This window comes from Grammomys surdaster, unplaced genomic scaffold, assembly GCF_004785775.1.
Source record: "Grammomys surdaster isolate TR1022 unplaced genomic scaffold, NIH_TR_1.0 181, whole genome shotgun sequence".
Classification (NCBI taxonomy): domain Eukaryota; kingdom Metazoa; phylum Chordata; class Mammalia; order Rodentia; family Muridae; genus Grammomys; species Grammomys surdaster.
In genome coordinates, this window is record NW_021604626.1 from 426009 (window position 1) to 443975 (window position 17967).

The 17967-nt window shown below is 41.4% G+C and overlaps 1 protein-coding gene and 1 long non-coding RNA gene across 6 annotated transcripts in view; one reads left to right on the forward strand and one right to left on the reverse strand.

Annotated features, from left to right (window-relative positions):
• The window catches only part of Nrp1 (neuropilin 1), a 152415-nt gene that overhangs the window by 25993 nt on the left and 108455 nt on the right, over positions 1 to 17967 (reverse strand). For all 4 annotated transcript variants that reach the window (XM_028767710.1, XM_028767707.1, XM_028767709.1 and 1 more), the window contains exons 10-11: positions 11733 to 12064; positions 3748 to 3892 (exon numbers count right to left, since the gene is read on the reverse strand). In XM_028767710.1, coding sequence (XP_028623543.1) covers positions 3748 to 3892; positions 11733 to 12064 — 477 coding nt within the window. The remainder of the gene's footprint in view (positions 1 to 3747; positions 3893 to 11732; positions 12065 to 17967) is intronic.
• The window catches only part of LOC114621461, a 12357-nt gene continuing 12191 nt past the window's right edge, over positions 17802 to 17967 (forward strand). For both annotated transcript variants that reach the window (XR_003711441.1, XR_003711440.1), the window contains exon 1: positions 17802 to 17912. This is a non-coding gene — a long non-coding RNA (uncharacterized LOC114621461). The remainder of the gene's footprint in view (positions 17913 to 17967) is intronic.

Genomic DNA, 17967 nt, shown 5'->3' on the forward strand with positions numbered 1-17967 from the left:
TCAGTATTGACTAGTTTGCTGAGATTATATCACTGGATTTTTTTTTTTCTGCACAAAGGAGCATCTGCTCACACTCAACTGTGCACCATTCTTTGTTCAGAGATTGTTCTGTTTCTCTCTAAATAGCTTTCAACCTGAGACCCTCTGTCCTAGGCAGGTGTGTAAGCTTGGCTGACTCCTGTGTCATGAGGTCAGTTTACCTGTCTAGTCTCTTGTGGGATTGCATTCCACTGCTGACTAAGTCCCCTGTATCTTCGAATTTGTGTTGAAAAAGAAGCTAATATTAATCAGAGACTGCTTTTGAAGTCCTTTAAATTTGGTTCAGTCTATTTTTTCAACCTGTTACTCATTTTTGCAATCTGTTTAATATTTTACAGTTCTGGGATTGTATGTCACATTACAGGACAAGAGATAAGGGTCAGGTTCTTTGATGTAAGAATTGTGTGGGAGTGTGGGAGCTCCTCTCCAGTCCTGGCCAGGAGGAATTTACCAGTCACAGCTGTTTTATTTCGAAGAACTTCACACTGTTACTGTGCTGGACTGAATAGAGTTAAGAGAAATGTAGAGGCAAAGAGAGCTGAGTTTCTACTGTCCCAAATCCCTGACCCAAAGAATGGTCAGGAAACCATCATGGATAAATGATATGTGCTATTTAGGCCTATCTCCTGGACTTTGTGATGCTAATTGGTTAGTGAGTTCTTAGGATCTTCCTGTCTCTGCTAGGATCAAAATTACACATCACCATACCCAACTTTCTTTTACATGGGTTCTGAAAATTGAACCCATGGCCTTATTCTTGAAAGGCAAAATTTTTACACACTGTGTCATTTAGGTAGAAACTTATTACATCTAGATAGCCCTTATTACTCTTTCATAAAAGCCAATGCTTTTTTACACCTCTCTCTCTCTCAATCTCTCTCTCTCTCTTACACACACACACATACACACACAACTACATACATACAACTACACACACACAAACACACACACACACAACTACACACACACTCATCGGAACACATATCCACACACACTTCTACCTGCTGTGCACACACTCCTGGGTCTATCCATTGCCATCACAGTGTCAGCAGAATGTTTTAACCATTCACGTAGCTATTGTCCCTCAGCTACCAAAGTTCTTGCTAAAACCTGCAAACTTGCAAAGACCTGCTACTTTTAATACTTTTAAGCTCTGCTTTCTCTGCTGACTTCTCATGGTGAATGGTGCTTACAAGAAAGAAGCTTCATGTTGGAAGTGGTCGAAGGTAGTGTTTAGGTTCCATTACAAACAGTAAGAAGCAACTCATTTTTTTATGCCTCAGTTTCTCTATCTGAAACTCTAGGAGTATTTAACCATTGTTAAAAAATTAGTTTGTGCTCAAAATAGGAGAGTCCTTCAAGGCTAGGTTGGACCTCATCATTTTTCCGATAGCACTTCAGATGCCCAGCAAGAAGCTTGACCCTGATGCTCATTTGCTAAAATCAGGGAATGAGTCTAAGGAATAGAAAGACTCTCTTGCCATGAGCATTATGAAGTGGTGAAATTGCTTTTCCTAGATAGTGGGGATTTTTTTTTTAAACCTGGTTCAGGGCAATGCTGTAGGTCCCTCATCTTATTCACTCCAGAATTGAAACTGGCAAACTGCCACAAGGCTCAGTGTTTTCAACTTTCCATTCAGTTCCACCTCCTAAATCACAATTCTTCCAGATCAGGGTGAAGCACCTGCCTCAGGCCACCACCCCTCCTTTCCCAGAGGACTACACTTCTCAGTACACTGAATGAAAGCATTTTACACTTGATCAGGACTGCTAACTGCTTCTTCGTCATTTGCTTGATCCCTGGCATACGGTTACTGTTGGTCTGCACTAATAGTGTTGGAAGATTAAGACTACAGACTTGAAAGCCAGGACCAAGGAAAGTGTGGGAGACAAGGCCTGATTTTAAATGTACATCGAAAAGTAGCCATGAATTACTCAGCAGTATGGTGATTGATAGCCTAAAACCCTATAGCATATACACAAAGTTCTACGGCATTTAACGTGCTCAGGAATGTAATTATGTTTGGATAGCTCAACACACACACACGTAATTTTGAAACCCGAGAAAGGTGATATTAAAAATCCTTCTTTGCAACAACTTTAAGCATGTGCTCAGTTGATTAACATCTGGGCACCAACACCAGCCATTCTCTTAGGTAACCCAGAGAAGGACCTGGAGGTGGAAAAGCTGGTGTAATGTTACCCATTTATATATAAATCTAAGGCAGATGGGAATTCCAATGCATCAAGCAACAAATGGTACAATAACCAGCTCAAATCACTCAGCACCTCTGTTCCAGGTAAGATTTTGGGTCTGAATTTGTCCTTCACGTGACCTTCATATGATAATCTTAGAAATGAGGGAATATCCTTCAGTATACCCCATCATATCATATACTTTATCACAGGTCAAACTTTGTTTCTTCCCAGAAGTCTAAGGAATTTGTCCAAGATGTTTCGATGTCCTTTTGTCAAACGCTGCTTCTGCTATAGCAGGACATTAGTCAACACCACAAACAGAAATTTGGATGGGACAGACTTCTAAACATATTTATTTTTATTTTAATAATTTTATTTTTATTAGAGAGAGGAGAGAGAGAGAGAGTATGTGTATGTATGTAATGTATATATATTGGTAGAGATAAGTATGTGAGACCATGTGCACATATGGAGATTAGAGGTCAACTTTCATGGGTCAATTCTTTCTTCTATAGAGGGTCTAGGGATTGAACTCATGTTGCCAGTCTTGCATAGCAAAAGCAATTTTCCTTCTGAGCCATCTTGGTGACTGCTTTACTCACACCGCTGAAAGCCAAAGGAGTTGGCTAGAGGTTTTGGAAAGTGGGCATAAGGAGAGGCATTATATTAGTCAAAAGGCTTTACTGTCCTGCAATGGAAACATTTTAGAACTAGAGAGGCAAGAAAACTGTGGGTGGACTCAAAGACACTGAGCTGTTTATTTTAAAATGGCAGTACATATTATAATCTCAGCTAGTGGGAAAGCTGAGACAGGAAGATCACAAATTTGTGGCCAGTCTGGGCTATGGCAAGACCTCCATCTTAAAAATAAATAAGTGAAATTAATTTTGTGTTATGTAAGTTTCATCTCAGTATTTTAGTATGTGAATGCTCAAAAGTGTGTGTATGTGTGCATGTGCACACATACATGTGAAAGCCAGAGGTAAACCTTGGCTGTTGTTCCTCAGACTTTATCCACTTTGATTTTTGAGATGGTGTCTCTTACTAGGGATCTACCTGTCTCTGCCTCTTCTGTGCTGGGATTACAAATGTGCACCACCACACTTAGCATTCTTCTCTTTTCTTTTTAAAATGTGGAATTTGAGGATTGAACTCAGGTCCAATATTTGTGTGGCAAGAATTATACCAACCAACTGAGCCATTTCCCTAAAACGCGCACGCGTGCGCGCGCGCGCACACACACACACACACACACACACACACACACACTTACTCAAGAGAGCCAATCTCCTAGGCTCCAAAGGGGGGAAAATCAGTGTAGACTACTAAGGGAAATTTGGATGCTTTGTGGCATGGACAGCTGCCAGGCCTTGCTGCCTGCCAGGCATGAAAAGCAGTTCATTTAGGGGAAAGGGTAGCAGTTTTACCATAGCACAGTCAGAGGCATAAATGCAAGAAAAAATAAATAGAAAGGAAGAAAGAAGAAGGGACTCTGGGAACTGTAGTTACCTTCCACTTCACAGCCCAGTAGCTCCATCCTTAGCCCGAGCCCACTGTGTGTAGCTCTCTCAGGGTAGATCCTGATGAACCTTGTGGAGAGAGGCGAAAACGTCCGAAGCTCAGGTGTATCATAGTTGTTATTGCCTTCAAAAGACTGTGAAACAACAAACAAAAACACTGGTTAGTCAGAGAAAAAGTAATAAGGGCTGGGTAGGCAGTATGTCAGGTCAAATCCTTGACTTTCAAGGTCCTGGGTTCAAACCCCAGAATACATGTAAAAGAAAGTTGGGCATTTGGTGGTGTGAATTTGTGATCACACAACTAGAGAAGCAGAGACAGGAAGATCCCTGGAACTCAACCAGCCAGCCTAGTCTAATTAGCTAGCCCCAGGTCAATGAGAGACCTTTCTAAAAATACAAGGTGGAAAGTGCCTGAGGAATGACACTGGAGATTGTCCTCTGGCCTCCAGACTCATGATCATCCTTGTACACAAACCACACACACACACACACACACACACACACACACACACACAGAGAGAGAGAGAGAGAGAGAGAGAGAGAGAGAGAGAGAGAGAGACAGAGACAGAGAGAGACAGAGAGACAGAGAGACAGAGATACATGCATGAACATATATGCCCATGACCCCCTCGCAAACATATAGAGACACACACAGACACTCACATGGAGATAAACAGACACACATACACAACACATGCATATAGACAGACACAAGCACACTTACACATACACATATACACCTACACACATAGATACATAGTCATACATACACAGACACATTGACACACACAAGCAGATAGACAGACACAAACACACAGATACATACCTACACACACACATGTACTTACACACAGACAGACACACATGAGGATACTCTTGGTTTCTTCTTTTTTATAAGATAGTAGAAATTCTTCCTGTCTAAGAGGCCAGTAATTGAGTATGAAGTAAATGGAGTAGAAAGGTTGACAAAAGGAAAGACATAAAATGTTCTCAAAGCCTTGCAAGAAAATTACCTTCCTGAATACTCAGTGAGCTCTAGAAGTTCCTACCTCTATTTCTAGAGAAAGGGTGGAGACTGCAAGTAGCTGAGCCAGCAGAAAATGATTTATGGGTTCTGACAAAGTAACACCTTCGCCCATTATGTCTAGGTCTAGGTGGGGTCTGACCTCAACCTTCTCTGTTGTGACATGTCCTTCATCCCTTCGTAGTTGATAACATTCCTGAACAGGACTCAGAGGTTCTTTGTTAGCAGATGAAGGAAGTTTAGAGAGAAACTTGCCTGTATTTTCTGGGCCCCTTATGCCCTAGGCAAGCAATTCCAAGGGAGCACATTTGGGAATGACATTTACCAGATTTGGGTCCCCCCTCTCTTCAACCCCCACCCCATGAATCTGGAACTCACCGACTGGCTATGCTGGCCAGCCAGTGAGCTTGGGGGACCCATGTGTCTCCACTTCCCAGGTGTCATGCTGACTGTGTACGTGGATTTGGGGGAGGGGATGTAGCAGACCTTCTCTTGCTCGCACAGTGAGTACTTTACACACTCAGCCACCTTCCAAGCCTCCTGAATCAGTACTCTTAATAGAACAGAGAAGCAGGAACTGAACCTATTCCTTTACAAATGGCTTTAGAAGTGACAAAGGGAAAAACAAAGATGGTCTAAGGACTGACCAGTGTCATTTCCCAAGAATCTTAAAGTATACCCTGCTGCTACAGAAGCTGATGATTTAATGGGATATTTTAAAATGATACAATCATCTGCATTCTCCATATCTGTGGCTCTGTATCACTTATTTGAGATAACTGGAGGAAAATAACATAGGAATAGAACTTGCTGTCTCTTGGTATAAACACATACACACACGAGAAAGAAAGAAAGAGAGAGAGAGAGAGAGAGAGAGAGAGAGAGAGGAGAGAGAGAGAGCGCAGGTATAATAGAAACCACATTTCAGTCAACACCCCAGTTATAGGCTCTTAAATGAGAGGCTCCCAATTATGCTCAAACTTGGTTCTCTTGAAGAGGATGAATTAAATCCCTGAAGAATTAACTTCCTTTTGTGATGCTGGGGTTAGAAACAAGGCATTCTGCGCACTAGGGAAGTGCTCTCTCCCTAATCGTTAGCCTCAATTTAGAAATAGTTTAATAGAGTCCAAAAGCTACATTTCAAGACCTTGGTTTAAACCAAGAGTAGAAATCTGTTTGCTTAAGGAGTACCACCAGCTGAAGGCACTTACAAATCAAAGGCCTTCTTACTTCAGCAGTCAACAGCAGTCTTGGTTACTAGGGACATTCCAGTGGTTGGTTGAACTATAATGTGTATTGGTACCTCTTAGTCCCAGCATACCCCCACCCAGTGTGTGTGTGTGTGTGTGTATGAGTGTGTATATGTGTATGTGTGTGTATGTGCATGTGTTTCTGTGTATATGAGTGTGTATATGTGTGTATGAGTGTGTATATGTGTGTGTGTGTTTGTTTATGGATGCCAGAGGACAACTTTAGGTACTATTCCCTCAGGCATCATCTACATTTTTGTTTTGTTTTTGAACAGTGTCTATTGGTGTACACTTATCAGCACCCTAATAGCACCTGTATCTTGGAAAAGCCCCAAGGGATCCATCTGCCTCCTCGACTGCTAGGACTACAAGTGGACACCACCACAACTGACTTTTTCATGTGGGTTGATCAAATTTACGTCCTCATGCTTGCAAGGTAAGCACTTTACCTCCTGAACTATCTCTATAGCCCTTATACATCTTTTATAGATGAGGAAACAAAGTCACAGAATAGCTAAGAAACTTGCCCACAGCACAGCCAGGATTCAAAGCTAGAGTGGCTTAGTAGCCACACCACTAAGATGCTCCTGCTCTCAGAAATCAAGTAGTACAATCTCTTCATTTTAGTTTGCTTTTGAGGGAAAAGGGTCTTCTTATGGTACCCAGGACTGACAATAGTTCTCTTGCCTCGGCTTCCTGTGTAGCTGAGATGTCTACTGCACCCAACTTCTAGTCTCTTCATTTCTAGGAAAGAACACCAAGTTCCAAGAAATGTTGATGTTCACTGATGTGCCTATAATGTGATGCAAACTGGCAACAAGATGGAGTGGCCAACCCAGCCACGCCAAGCAGAGAGGAAACACATCCAATGGGCTCAGTGTTCTAACACAGCAGAAGATGTGAGTATTCTGTACAGAACATGCCATGACTGGAAGAAACATGTAGGAAGAGACAGGCAGACAACTAAGGGCTCTGGGTTCTTGAAGTAAATTAACTGGCCTTTTAAACCTCAAAAAAAAAAAATCCAGTAGAAATCCAACATGTCAACACTAGAGCTTAATTAATTAATTTCCTTTTTAAAAGAATACATTTGCTATCAAGGTCCCGACTCTTGATAGATCTGCAAGTGCTGTGAGTAATTGGGAATCTGACATATAGTATTGTTAGACCCAATTAAGTTGTTGTCATCGAGATGCTAATTGTAACCAAAACACCATTACTATACAGACAAGTCCTGTCTATACTGATGTGGCTGGGAAGTTCAGAGGAGGAAGCACTGATATCTTTGGTATCCTGGGACCTTTTCTTCACTTCAGCTTGGACAAAGAATGAACACAATGTAAATACATTATAAAAGTTGTCATCACTGAGCTAGAAAAACACCAGCAATGGAAGCATGAATGGGGGAATGCAGAGAGCAGAGTCATGCTGAGGAATTAGCACTGGTTTCCATAAAACTTAGTGCTTTAGATATTTGGTTTCTTCTATTCTGGAGAAGTCTAGATAATCTAGTCCCTGACATGTAACTACCCTGGCAAGAAGGAAATTAAAAGAGAGATAATTGTACACTCACTTTACTTTTGGACTATTGAAAAACAATAGACCCCAAAGAATTAGAATTTCACTAGTAAATTCTGAGTGAAAGAAAAAGCTAAAGGCTGGTGTTTGCCAGAGTGGGAGCTTGTATCTCAGAGAGAAATTTCATACGGTTCTGAGAACTTGTCAGACTACTTTGCAACAAATATGGGAGCTTAGACAAGGTGTCGGAGAGATAAAACTTGACCAGCACTGCTTAGGCATGCATACCTCTCATCCTGTATTTAAACCTAAGCCTTGTGTTCACTGATACCTTTTTGTTCACCTTTGAAGGGGGGGCACATTGAATAAATATTCTTCCTCTGCTTTTTACTGTTATTTGTGTTGTCCAAGACTGCAAGGACCAGGCTCTGACCCTAACATCTCTGGTAGAAGATAGACCTTGCCAGTTACACGACTGTGGGTGTGACTGAGGGAGGGGTACAGAGGGGATTAACTCACAAAAGCATTGTTTTATCCTACAAATAGACTTATTTCACTTTTTATATGAACAATGATGGCTCGAATCCTTGGCAGCCAGCCAGCATTCATACTATTAAGTAGAAAACGTTTCAAATATCTTTATATAATTTGAAAATGTAGGCTATCTGAAATGGAAGATTTTTACCAACTTCCATCTCTATCCATAATGATATTATTTCAGTGGAAGGGTATGCTAAGAATCGTAGATTAGGCTCAGTCTAAGGGATTAGAAGTCTCCATGGTTTCAGATACGTAGTGATGAGTATTCCATTACTGAAACCCATGTATCAATCAGTCACTAGCAGAAGACTTAAAGTTGAAAACACACGCATTAACTTTGTGCAGCTCTGTACTTGGTTTATTGTGGTAGGCTGACAGCTTCAGGTTCCATTGCCATGAGGGTTAGATGACAGAAAGCATATGATGCCTCCTATCAGACACATATGGTGATGTGTTTGTTCCTTCAGAACCTGGTGTGAAGAACATGTCACAACAACACACCCTGCATCGGTAGCAGCAGGAACATGGCTTTGCTGTCTATCCATGCCCTGGGATGATGTCATAGCTGTTCCACTTCCAGCTTCTGGTGTGTTTCCCTAAGTCCAGAAAGATTGGATATATTAAAAAAAAAAAAAGAACAAGTGGACTGGGGAGATAGTACAGTCAGTAAGGACTGAGTTTGATTCTTAGAACCCAAGTAAAAAAATGCTGGGGATGGTATCATACACCTATAATCCAATTTCTGGGAAGGTAGAAGTAGGATGACTCCCTGGGCTTCCTGGACAGCAATCCTAGCTTACCCAATGGGTTCCAGGCCTGAGAGAGATCCTGTCTCAAAACACAAGGTGGATAGTGTCTGAGGAATGATGTATAAAGTACCCTCTATCTTCCACATGCTATACATGGCATACCCAAGTACAGTCACACATGTAAACATGCATGCATACACAAAATCACAGAGGAAAATAAAAAGGACATAAGAAAGAAATGAACTTATAAGCTGGGGCTATAGGTCAACTAATTGGTTGGTTTTGCTCAGTATGCCCTGGAACCAGGGTTTCATTCTGCAGTATTACATACATCAAGCAAAATAGAGCATGCCTGTGATCCCAGAAGGAGATGTAGAAGGTCAGGGATTACAACAGCTACCTAATGAGTTAGGACTCAGCCACAGTTGGAGCCTACATGAGACCCTGTCTCAGAAAAGAAAGAAAGTAGCCACATATAATGCTGAAATGCTTTAGAAACCACAAGCTAATTCAGGGAGGGACACAGACAGTCTTATGCTTTTTGCAGCCAGAACATTGGTTTAGTCAGTGGTTAGTAGCTTCATCTTATCTTTCAGTTAACTCACCAAAATGACAAATACAAAGGTAAAGAGGAGAGGCACTCAGTATATGTTTTCTAGGCCTTTTAGGAAACATGGAGTTGTTCCTTTGGCCACATACATGCGAATCTGCAAGAAGGGTGATATTGTAAACATCAAGGAATGCCCCATAAGTTTTACCATGGCAAAAACGAAGAGTTTACAATGCCACCCAGCACGCCATGGGCATCATTGTAAACACGCAAGTTAAGGGCAAGATTCGTGCAACAGGATCAATGTGCGGACTGAGGACATCAAGCACTCGAAGAGCAGAGACAGCTTCCTGAAGCAAGTGAAGGAGAACGATTGGAAGAAAAAGGAAGCCAAAGAGAAGGGCGCCTGGGTTCAGCTGAAGCACCAGCCCGCACCACCAGAGAAGTATACTTTGTGAGGACTAACAGGAAAGAGCCTGAGAAGTTAGAGCTCATTCCATACGAATTCATGGCCTAATGTACAAAAGAGAAATAAAGGACTCGGACTGCAGAGTGTTTTCTTTAGGTTGAAAAAAAAAAGTCCCAGAACAAAGGGCAAATGTGTTGGTGTGAGAAGTGTCACTGGAGTATGTGAAAATCTGGGGGCGGGTCCCCATTTTCATCCCATATCCACTTAAGGCCACCCAAGCACATTCCTGGGACCCTTTCCAACTTGATGTGGTGTGCTCAGGAAGTACAAATAAACGTAGCCAACACTGAGTAAAGCCTACTGACCAAAGCATATCCTTTGGGTTTAAAATTTATACTACGTTTTGTGAACACTGGGATATAGTAATACTGACATCGTCTTTTCTTTTCATTAGATTAGTAAGAGGTGACTTGAGTTTTAAGAGGTTCTATATTCATAAGAATATTTCTAAGCATTATTGACAGTAGCAAAAAGATAGAAAAAAAAAACTAGTATCCATCAGCGGTGAATGTACACATTAATGTGATTATTCACATGGCAGAACAGTATTCTGTTCTCAGAATGAAGGAAATTGGGACCCATGATACTTCAGTATTATATTATGTGAAATAAATTAGCCACAAAATACAAAAAACTATAAGACTGGCTTAAAGGAGGCTCCAGAGTGGTTGGAACCACAGGGGCAGGAAGTAGAGTGGTGATGTTCCAGGGACTGATGGGAGGGGGAACTTCAAGTGATTACTGAATGTTCTCAGAGCCTCAGCTTCACAAGATGAACGATCTGGAGAAGAGTTTGACTCTGATATGGATTTACATGTCACTGTCTCAATGTGTGCGTGCAAATGTTCAGACGGTAAATTCCATGCATGCTGTATCACAATTGAAGATATATTTGTTTTTTATTCTTGGTGTTTCGAGACAAGGTTTCATTCTGTAGCCCGCTCTGACCAAGAACTCACTGTATACTCAGGCTGATTTTTTTGTTTTTTTTGTTTTAGCTCACAGAGATCCTTCATCTTCTGCCTCCTGAGTACTGGGATTACAGACACATTTATTTCAACAATCAAAAATGTAAACTGTGTGGGGAGATGTAGTTCAGTGAGAGAGTGGGTTTTTTTGCATACACTTTCTTCAGTACCATGAACAAACAAACAAACAAACAAACAAATGCACACTCTGGAGAGAATGTACTTGCTGTACAGTGATGAGAACCTGAGACTAGATCCTCCAGCATCCAAGTAAAAGCCAGATTTGGCATCTTGAATCTGTAACCCTCATGCTCGAATGATGAACACAAGTAGACCTCAGGGGCTTACTGACAAGCAAACATAGCTAAATCTGTGCTTCCCTGAGAAGTCTGACTTCTGCTAGGATGTGAGAAGGGGCTTGGAAGATACATTAGTTGGTAAAATGCTTGCCATCAAAGCATGAGGACCTGAGTTTGATTCCCAGAACCCAAACAAAAAGTTATGTATAGTGATGCACACTTGCAATCCCAGGTTTGGGAGGTAGAGATACAAGGATCACTGGGACTTACTGGCCTAGACCTTGTCTCAGAAAACAAAGGCGGCTGGCACCACATCCAATGGTGACATTTGGCCTCCACATTCATGTGTGGTGCTTCATGTCTGTGTGAACAGATGTGTATGCATGAACAAGTGTGTGTGTGTGTGTGTGTGTGTGTGTGCGCGCGCGCGCGCGCGCGCACAGACCACAGGCATACAGGCACACCACATGCATAAAACCAAACCACCACAAAAATCCTAGGACATGAGGATTTAACTTCTGCCATGGGCTGGAGAAGTGACTTCCTAGGGAGCTAGTGGGCAGGTAGTGTCCCCAGACAATGGCTACTCCCTACCCTAGGGCCTTACCTTAGCCTTGCGCTTGCTGCCATCCATGAGCATTTTCCAGTCAGAGCCATTGTTACTGTAGGCGATCTTGAACTTCCTCATGAATACCTTGTTTTCTCGGTGCTTCCCACCTTGAATGATAACACCTCTTACTATCTTCTCATCTCCCAGGTCCACTTGGAGCCATTCGTTGATGTATGGGTGGGGTGAGGGTGGCAGGGCCCAGCCGGTGCGGCTGGTCACCAGGCGGATGTTTTCTGGCATCCAGTTCCTGTCTCCTTGGTTGGATGCTGTAATCTGGGAGTCTGAAATAAGTCCAGACACCATGCCCAACATTCCAGAGCAAGGGTAATCTAGATGTTGGGAGAAACAGATGAGCTGAGGTTATTTTCTCAGAGACACCATGCTTAGAAAGAAAGTGTAACCCTTGTATCCATTTATATGAAATCTCCAGTCTCTGTACATTTAGACTGGGAGAGCCTTCTCTTCTGCAGGTCTCTTCCCGACTCTTATCTTGTCCTTAGACTCACATTCCCATAAAGAAAACCTTCATTCAGAGTGCCACTGCCACCACTACCCACCCTACCCCATGCTTTTTAGTTCTCCCAAGTTTAATGTCAAGCTAAGGTTCCAGTCTCTTTTGTTCCTAGATGGTGCTCCCATTTCATGTGTTGTCTACAAGGAATTTGTGGTTCATGATGGAACATGTGGTCAGAGATACTTAAGGAAATATATCCCCAAATAAGAAATTGCTGAAGCAAAATGAATTTGGTAAGGAGGTGACAAAGGAAGATCCTGGCTCAGCATGGGAAAGGCAGAGGTGTGTAGGGAGCTGAGTGTCTATTTTACCTTTATCATCAACTGTCCCCAAGACCTCTAGTTTTCTGTTTTTAGTTTGTTTTAAAGATAGGGTCTAATGTAGTCTTGAACTTGCTAAGTAGCTGAGGCTAAGAATGACTTTGAACTTCTGATTCTCCTACCTTTCTCATTTGAGTGCTGGGATTACAAGTATGTTCAATTTATACAGTCTAATAGATTGCAAGCACCAGGGATTGGCGCATGGTAGTCAAGCATGCTACTAAGTGAGCTACATTATCAGTTCCCTTCCTTCCTTCCTTCCTTCCTTCCTTCCTTCCTTCCTTCCTTCCTTCCTTCCTTCCTTCCTCTCCCTCCCCCTTTTATTGAGACAGTGCCTCTGGCTGGTTTGGAACATACAGAGGTTCACCTGCATCTGTCTTTTGAGTTATGAGATTAAAACCAGCCTGCACATGTATGGAGGCCTCAGACCACCTCTGTTGTTATTTCAAAAGAACCACTTGAATTCTGACATTAAAACTTACCTCTGTGCTAACTCTCTATTATTTCAAGAAAAAGCTTCTAACTAGGTTTAAAAATCACATTTTGGGTGCTGGGGAGTTAGCTCAGTTGAATCTCCAGAATCCAATTTAAAAAGCCAGGCATGATAGCTGACATTTGTAATCCAACACTGGGGAGGTAGAAACAAGCAGTTCCTTGAGCTCATTGGCAGCCAGCCTAGATGAATTAGTGAGCTCCCAATCCTAGTGAGAGACTGTCTCAAAACAAATAAACAAACGTGGGCTACACTTGTGGAACGATAATTGAGATTGTTTCAGGGTCTTCACACAACTGCATGTGCACCCCCAACATGTGTGTCTCCCATGAATTCAAACACCCATATCTCATTTTGGATTCATATCAGAGATCTAATATATTCCAGTTAACCAATTCTCCCTTACATCCTGTAGGTAGAATTCCTATCACTGCCTTTGGTCATAATGTTCAGCTTCCTCTCTCCTGATTTCAGAGGCACAGCCTGTGCAAATGTCAAGATGCAGTTCAAGAGTCATGGAAACTTCTGCCTTTTTAGGATGATTTTCCTCCTGGGAATGTGATGGCCCAGGCAGGAAGTGTCTCCCAGCTAGGACAGAGAAGTGCTGTGAATAGGATTATAGTCTTGTAATCACAGATAGACTATAAGATCCCTAAGAGTAATGGAGTACATAATGAACCTCTTCGCATCTTCTGTAGCAACAGGAGAGTATCCATTGTTGATTGATTGATTGGTTGGCTGCTTAATAAATAACTGACACCAGTTATCTTCTTTACAAAACCATACAGTTCAATTAGGGGAATATAGGAGTGACAACTTAATTTTCTTTGAAATAATTCCATTCTGCATAATGTGATAAATAGCAATGTAAAAAGTATAACCACCCTTTGTGATTAAAGTACAGTCCCTGTTGACCTGAAGCAAAGGTCGGTCAGGACCTCTCTTAAAAGCTCTACAACTCTGATGCTATCTCTTCTACACTCAGGGCTTCCAAGCAAGGCTTTGAACACCACACATTCTAGCTTCTGGCTTGCACATTTGCATATACTGATACTAAAGAAATGAAGTACTTCCTCCCTGGGTGGGGGGTAGGGCTTTCTCCCATTCTTTCTCTCCTCTAGACCTGCCTATCATCTAGCTCTTTCCACCATTTAATTTCTGGAAAACATTGACTCATCTTCAAATATTATTCAGCTTAGTCAGTATTTCCAGTCTGTAATTAAACACATTTTTTCTTTTTCTGGTATGACTTATGATACTTGATCTGTATTTTTTCTTGAATTGGTAATCTTATCTACTCTTTTAGATAACTGCCTTTTGCTAGTTCAAGTTTTATGTTCTCTCTCTTTCCCTCTTTTCCTCTACCCATCCCTCCCTTCCTTTCTTCCCTCCTTCCTGCTTTTTTTAACCTTTGTTGTTGTTGTTGTTTTGGCAAGACCTCATGTCCCAGGCTGGCCCTCAATTCACTTTTGAGAATAACCTTGAACTCCTGACCCTTCTTCCTCCACCTTCTATGTATTGGGGTTTCAAGTGTGCACTGCCATGTGGTCTCTGAAGTGTTGGGTGCAGAACTCAGGGATTCCTGTGTGCTGGGCAAACATACTAACAACCAAGCCATTTGCCAAGCTGGATCCTAATTTTATTGAGGGTATGAAACGAGTCATATTTTTCTGTTTTCTGAGACTTGCTGAGCTTGTTTTTGCACACTGTCATCCTCAACAAATATTTGCTGAATGAATCAATGTATTACAACAGTCAAAAGCAGCTGTCGTTTCTCAGGACGCCTTCCTGTAACTCAGCCTGGCTATTTGCTCTGGGTGGGAATTTGGAAACCAAGAACAAACTCAATGGGAAATTATTTTTAAAGATTTAAACAAAACCATTTGCTAAAGGACTATGAAACTCTTATGTTAAAAACAGAAGTCCCATTTCTTGGCTACAGTGGTCACACCTGCCTGACTTCCAACTGGGTTCTTTATAAAGGTGATGCACAGCTGGCAAAGTGAGCCAGATGTTACCATCTGAGAAATACACAGCTAACTTGAATGCTACAAGCAGAGAAGAGACTGCACCAGATGGATGTCCTTTCTCTTACACAGAGATTCTGGACTGTTTCTTTCCCCAGACATGGTGAAAGCCAGTCCACCCTCGGTCAGAAGTCAGTGTTGAGCCAGTCCCCAACATTTCTCTGTGAATGCCTCTTCTGAAAAACAGTAAAGGGAACCTTGACTTGCCCTTGACTGGAAACCACAAGACTCATTCTGTGCTTTTTTGGGCATGTGTCTGAAGGACAAAGGGCATCATCTTGTACTTTCCATGATGTTTTTTGAGACTGAGCCTCTCACTGGCCTGGGGGGGGGGCGGTCACCAGTTAGGCTAGACTGGCTGGTCAGCAAATCCCAGAGAGCCTCCTGTCTCCACCATCCTAGCTCTGGATTACAAGTATATGCTACTATGCATGCTTTTTTATGTGAGCTCTGGGGTTTGAACTCAGGTCCCATGCTTGTAAGACAAATTCTTTACTGACTGAGCTATTTCCTCAACTTAGTCCATAATTTGCTTTTAACAATGATGAGGGAAAAATTATATTAACAATTAATTCAAGGTTTGAATGAGATGCTAGTTTACAGCAGGGTTTCCTTGGCAGGCAGACTTAGTACTTTTGCCCATGTTGTTAAATTTAACAAACAAATAAACAACAGAACAAGAAATAGGGTATCCAACTAGATTGGAATTTTAGAGAAACAATGAGTAATTCTTAGTGTATCCAAAATACTGCAATGGGAAATACATACACTAACAATTATTATTTTTAAGCCATATCAAGCTTAACTGGGGATTCTGTATTTTTTTTTTAGCAACACTATTTTTTTTTGAAACCTTAAAATCAATCCTGGATGAAAAAGACAAGTAGATGATACTATGGGAAAGGGTTTGGTGTGGCTATTATTAGTGATATTAATTTGCCATAAGATCTCTGTGACCTTAAAAGAAAAACTGAGCACACCCAGTTAATCAGTTTTCAGAGTAAGAAAGTGACCACTTAGTATGGAAGTAGTTCCCTATGGGCAACACCTGGCCTCCTCTGAGGGATTAGGGAGTTTCCTAAGGGTGTTGTGGTATCTGGAAAGGTTCCTCTCATCTTTGATTGACAGGAGCATATGACTATGGGAGAAGAGAGCACCACTGAGCTGAGCACAGGCTGAGGTCTCACAACCCTGCATTAAGTCCTCCAATGTGATCTTCCCAGTTCCTCACCCTCTGCCAAATGATGCAGCCAGTTTAGAGAAACAAGGAAAACATTCCTTCCTCAATTACCTGTAAAGCAGGGTATTTTGCCTGAGTGTATGTCTTTCTATGAAACACCCCATCATATTCTTTGGATCTCCAGGATGGCTTTATTTCAAATGAATTCCTGAATGTGAAACTTAGATTCAAACCTGAAACTATAGAGATTTTGGAAGTCAAGTAAGTGATGCATTATGTCCTAAGTTTTTTTAATTTGCTGGTTTCTTTAAATGGTTAGATTGAGTTAAGACTTGCCTCCTTATAAAGAGAGGCAAGTTCAAGGTTGCTTATTTGTCAGAAGGTATGAGAAGTGGAACTTCTTTATTCATAAATAACCACTGAACACTATGGTTCTGTAGGCCTACGAGGTAAAGAAAGCATGGTGACCAGGCTTTGCTCTCCTGCATTTTCTAGTCAAATAGGACACGGATGTCCTACTCTTTCATCAACCTGTACACACACACACACACTTTACCTGGGGCTTATCATGCTTATCTGTTTAGTGAATAATGTCCTTGACTTATTGTATGGGGGCATTTAGTGAGCACTTTATGAGCCAAATACATTATAAATATTCTTCCATTTGAGCTTCATAACAACTCATTAAGATATCTTACAGACCAGAAACTGTACATCTGAGATGCAAAGGTTCTTGCCTGCAGCCAGCCACTCACTGAGTTGACAGTCCTGAGCCAGGCATGACCCTTCTAGCTGTGTAACCATTATGGTCACATTTTGCCCTATTAAAAAATCCTACCAAGGTCAGTTTCTGGGAAATGACAGCCATTTCACTAGAGAGAAAACAAAACAAAACCCAACTGTGTACTTAAAATAACAAAACAAGCTGTGTTTAAAAATAATAAGGCAAACTACTTTAGATATTGTTTAAGTAAACTGGCAATTTTACTACTTTTTAAAAATCTAATGAATTACTTTTTTTGGGTTCAAATTCCTAGAATTACCTCTTGGGATGTCCTTATGAAAATAAAAAGAATGATTTGAGTTCAAATAAATATTTTATTTAACCAAACGGATACAACATAAATCTTAAGAGACTGGATAGTCAGAGTTCATAGTTCAGACTAATTTGGAGTCTTTATGAAGCTTGCTTCTAAATAAAATTCCAGTGTAGAGACATGAGACCAGGTTACAAAAATGGACCAGAAATTCCCACTCAGACCTCATGTGGCCTTGTGGCTATGAATTTATGTGTAGACTTCTAAATTAGGAACACTGTAAAGTTCCCTAGGACTTTCTGCTATTAACTATTATAAAAAATAAAACCAAGGTTACATCTGACTTTCCAGAGCCTGACCCTCCTCCAAATTCCCCTTTACCCAATTCCTGTCTCCAAGACCTTGATCTTCCTAAGTCTTGGATTGCCACATACTACACAGGTCTGTGCCACAGTGGAAACAAATAAAACTCCGTCCAGACATCAGATCAGCAAAGTTTTACTTTCCAATATGGACTTTCCTGCAGATTGTTTTCATGAATTACCTTCTCAACACAGCACCTCCACTCTGATGGGAAAGTCCCAGGGGGATGTTTTTCCTTCAAAAGTGAGTTTCCTTCCTTCCTTCCTTCCTTCCTTCCTTCCTTCCTTCCTTCCTTCCT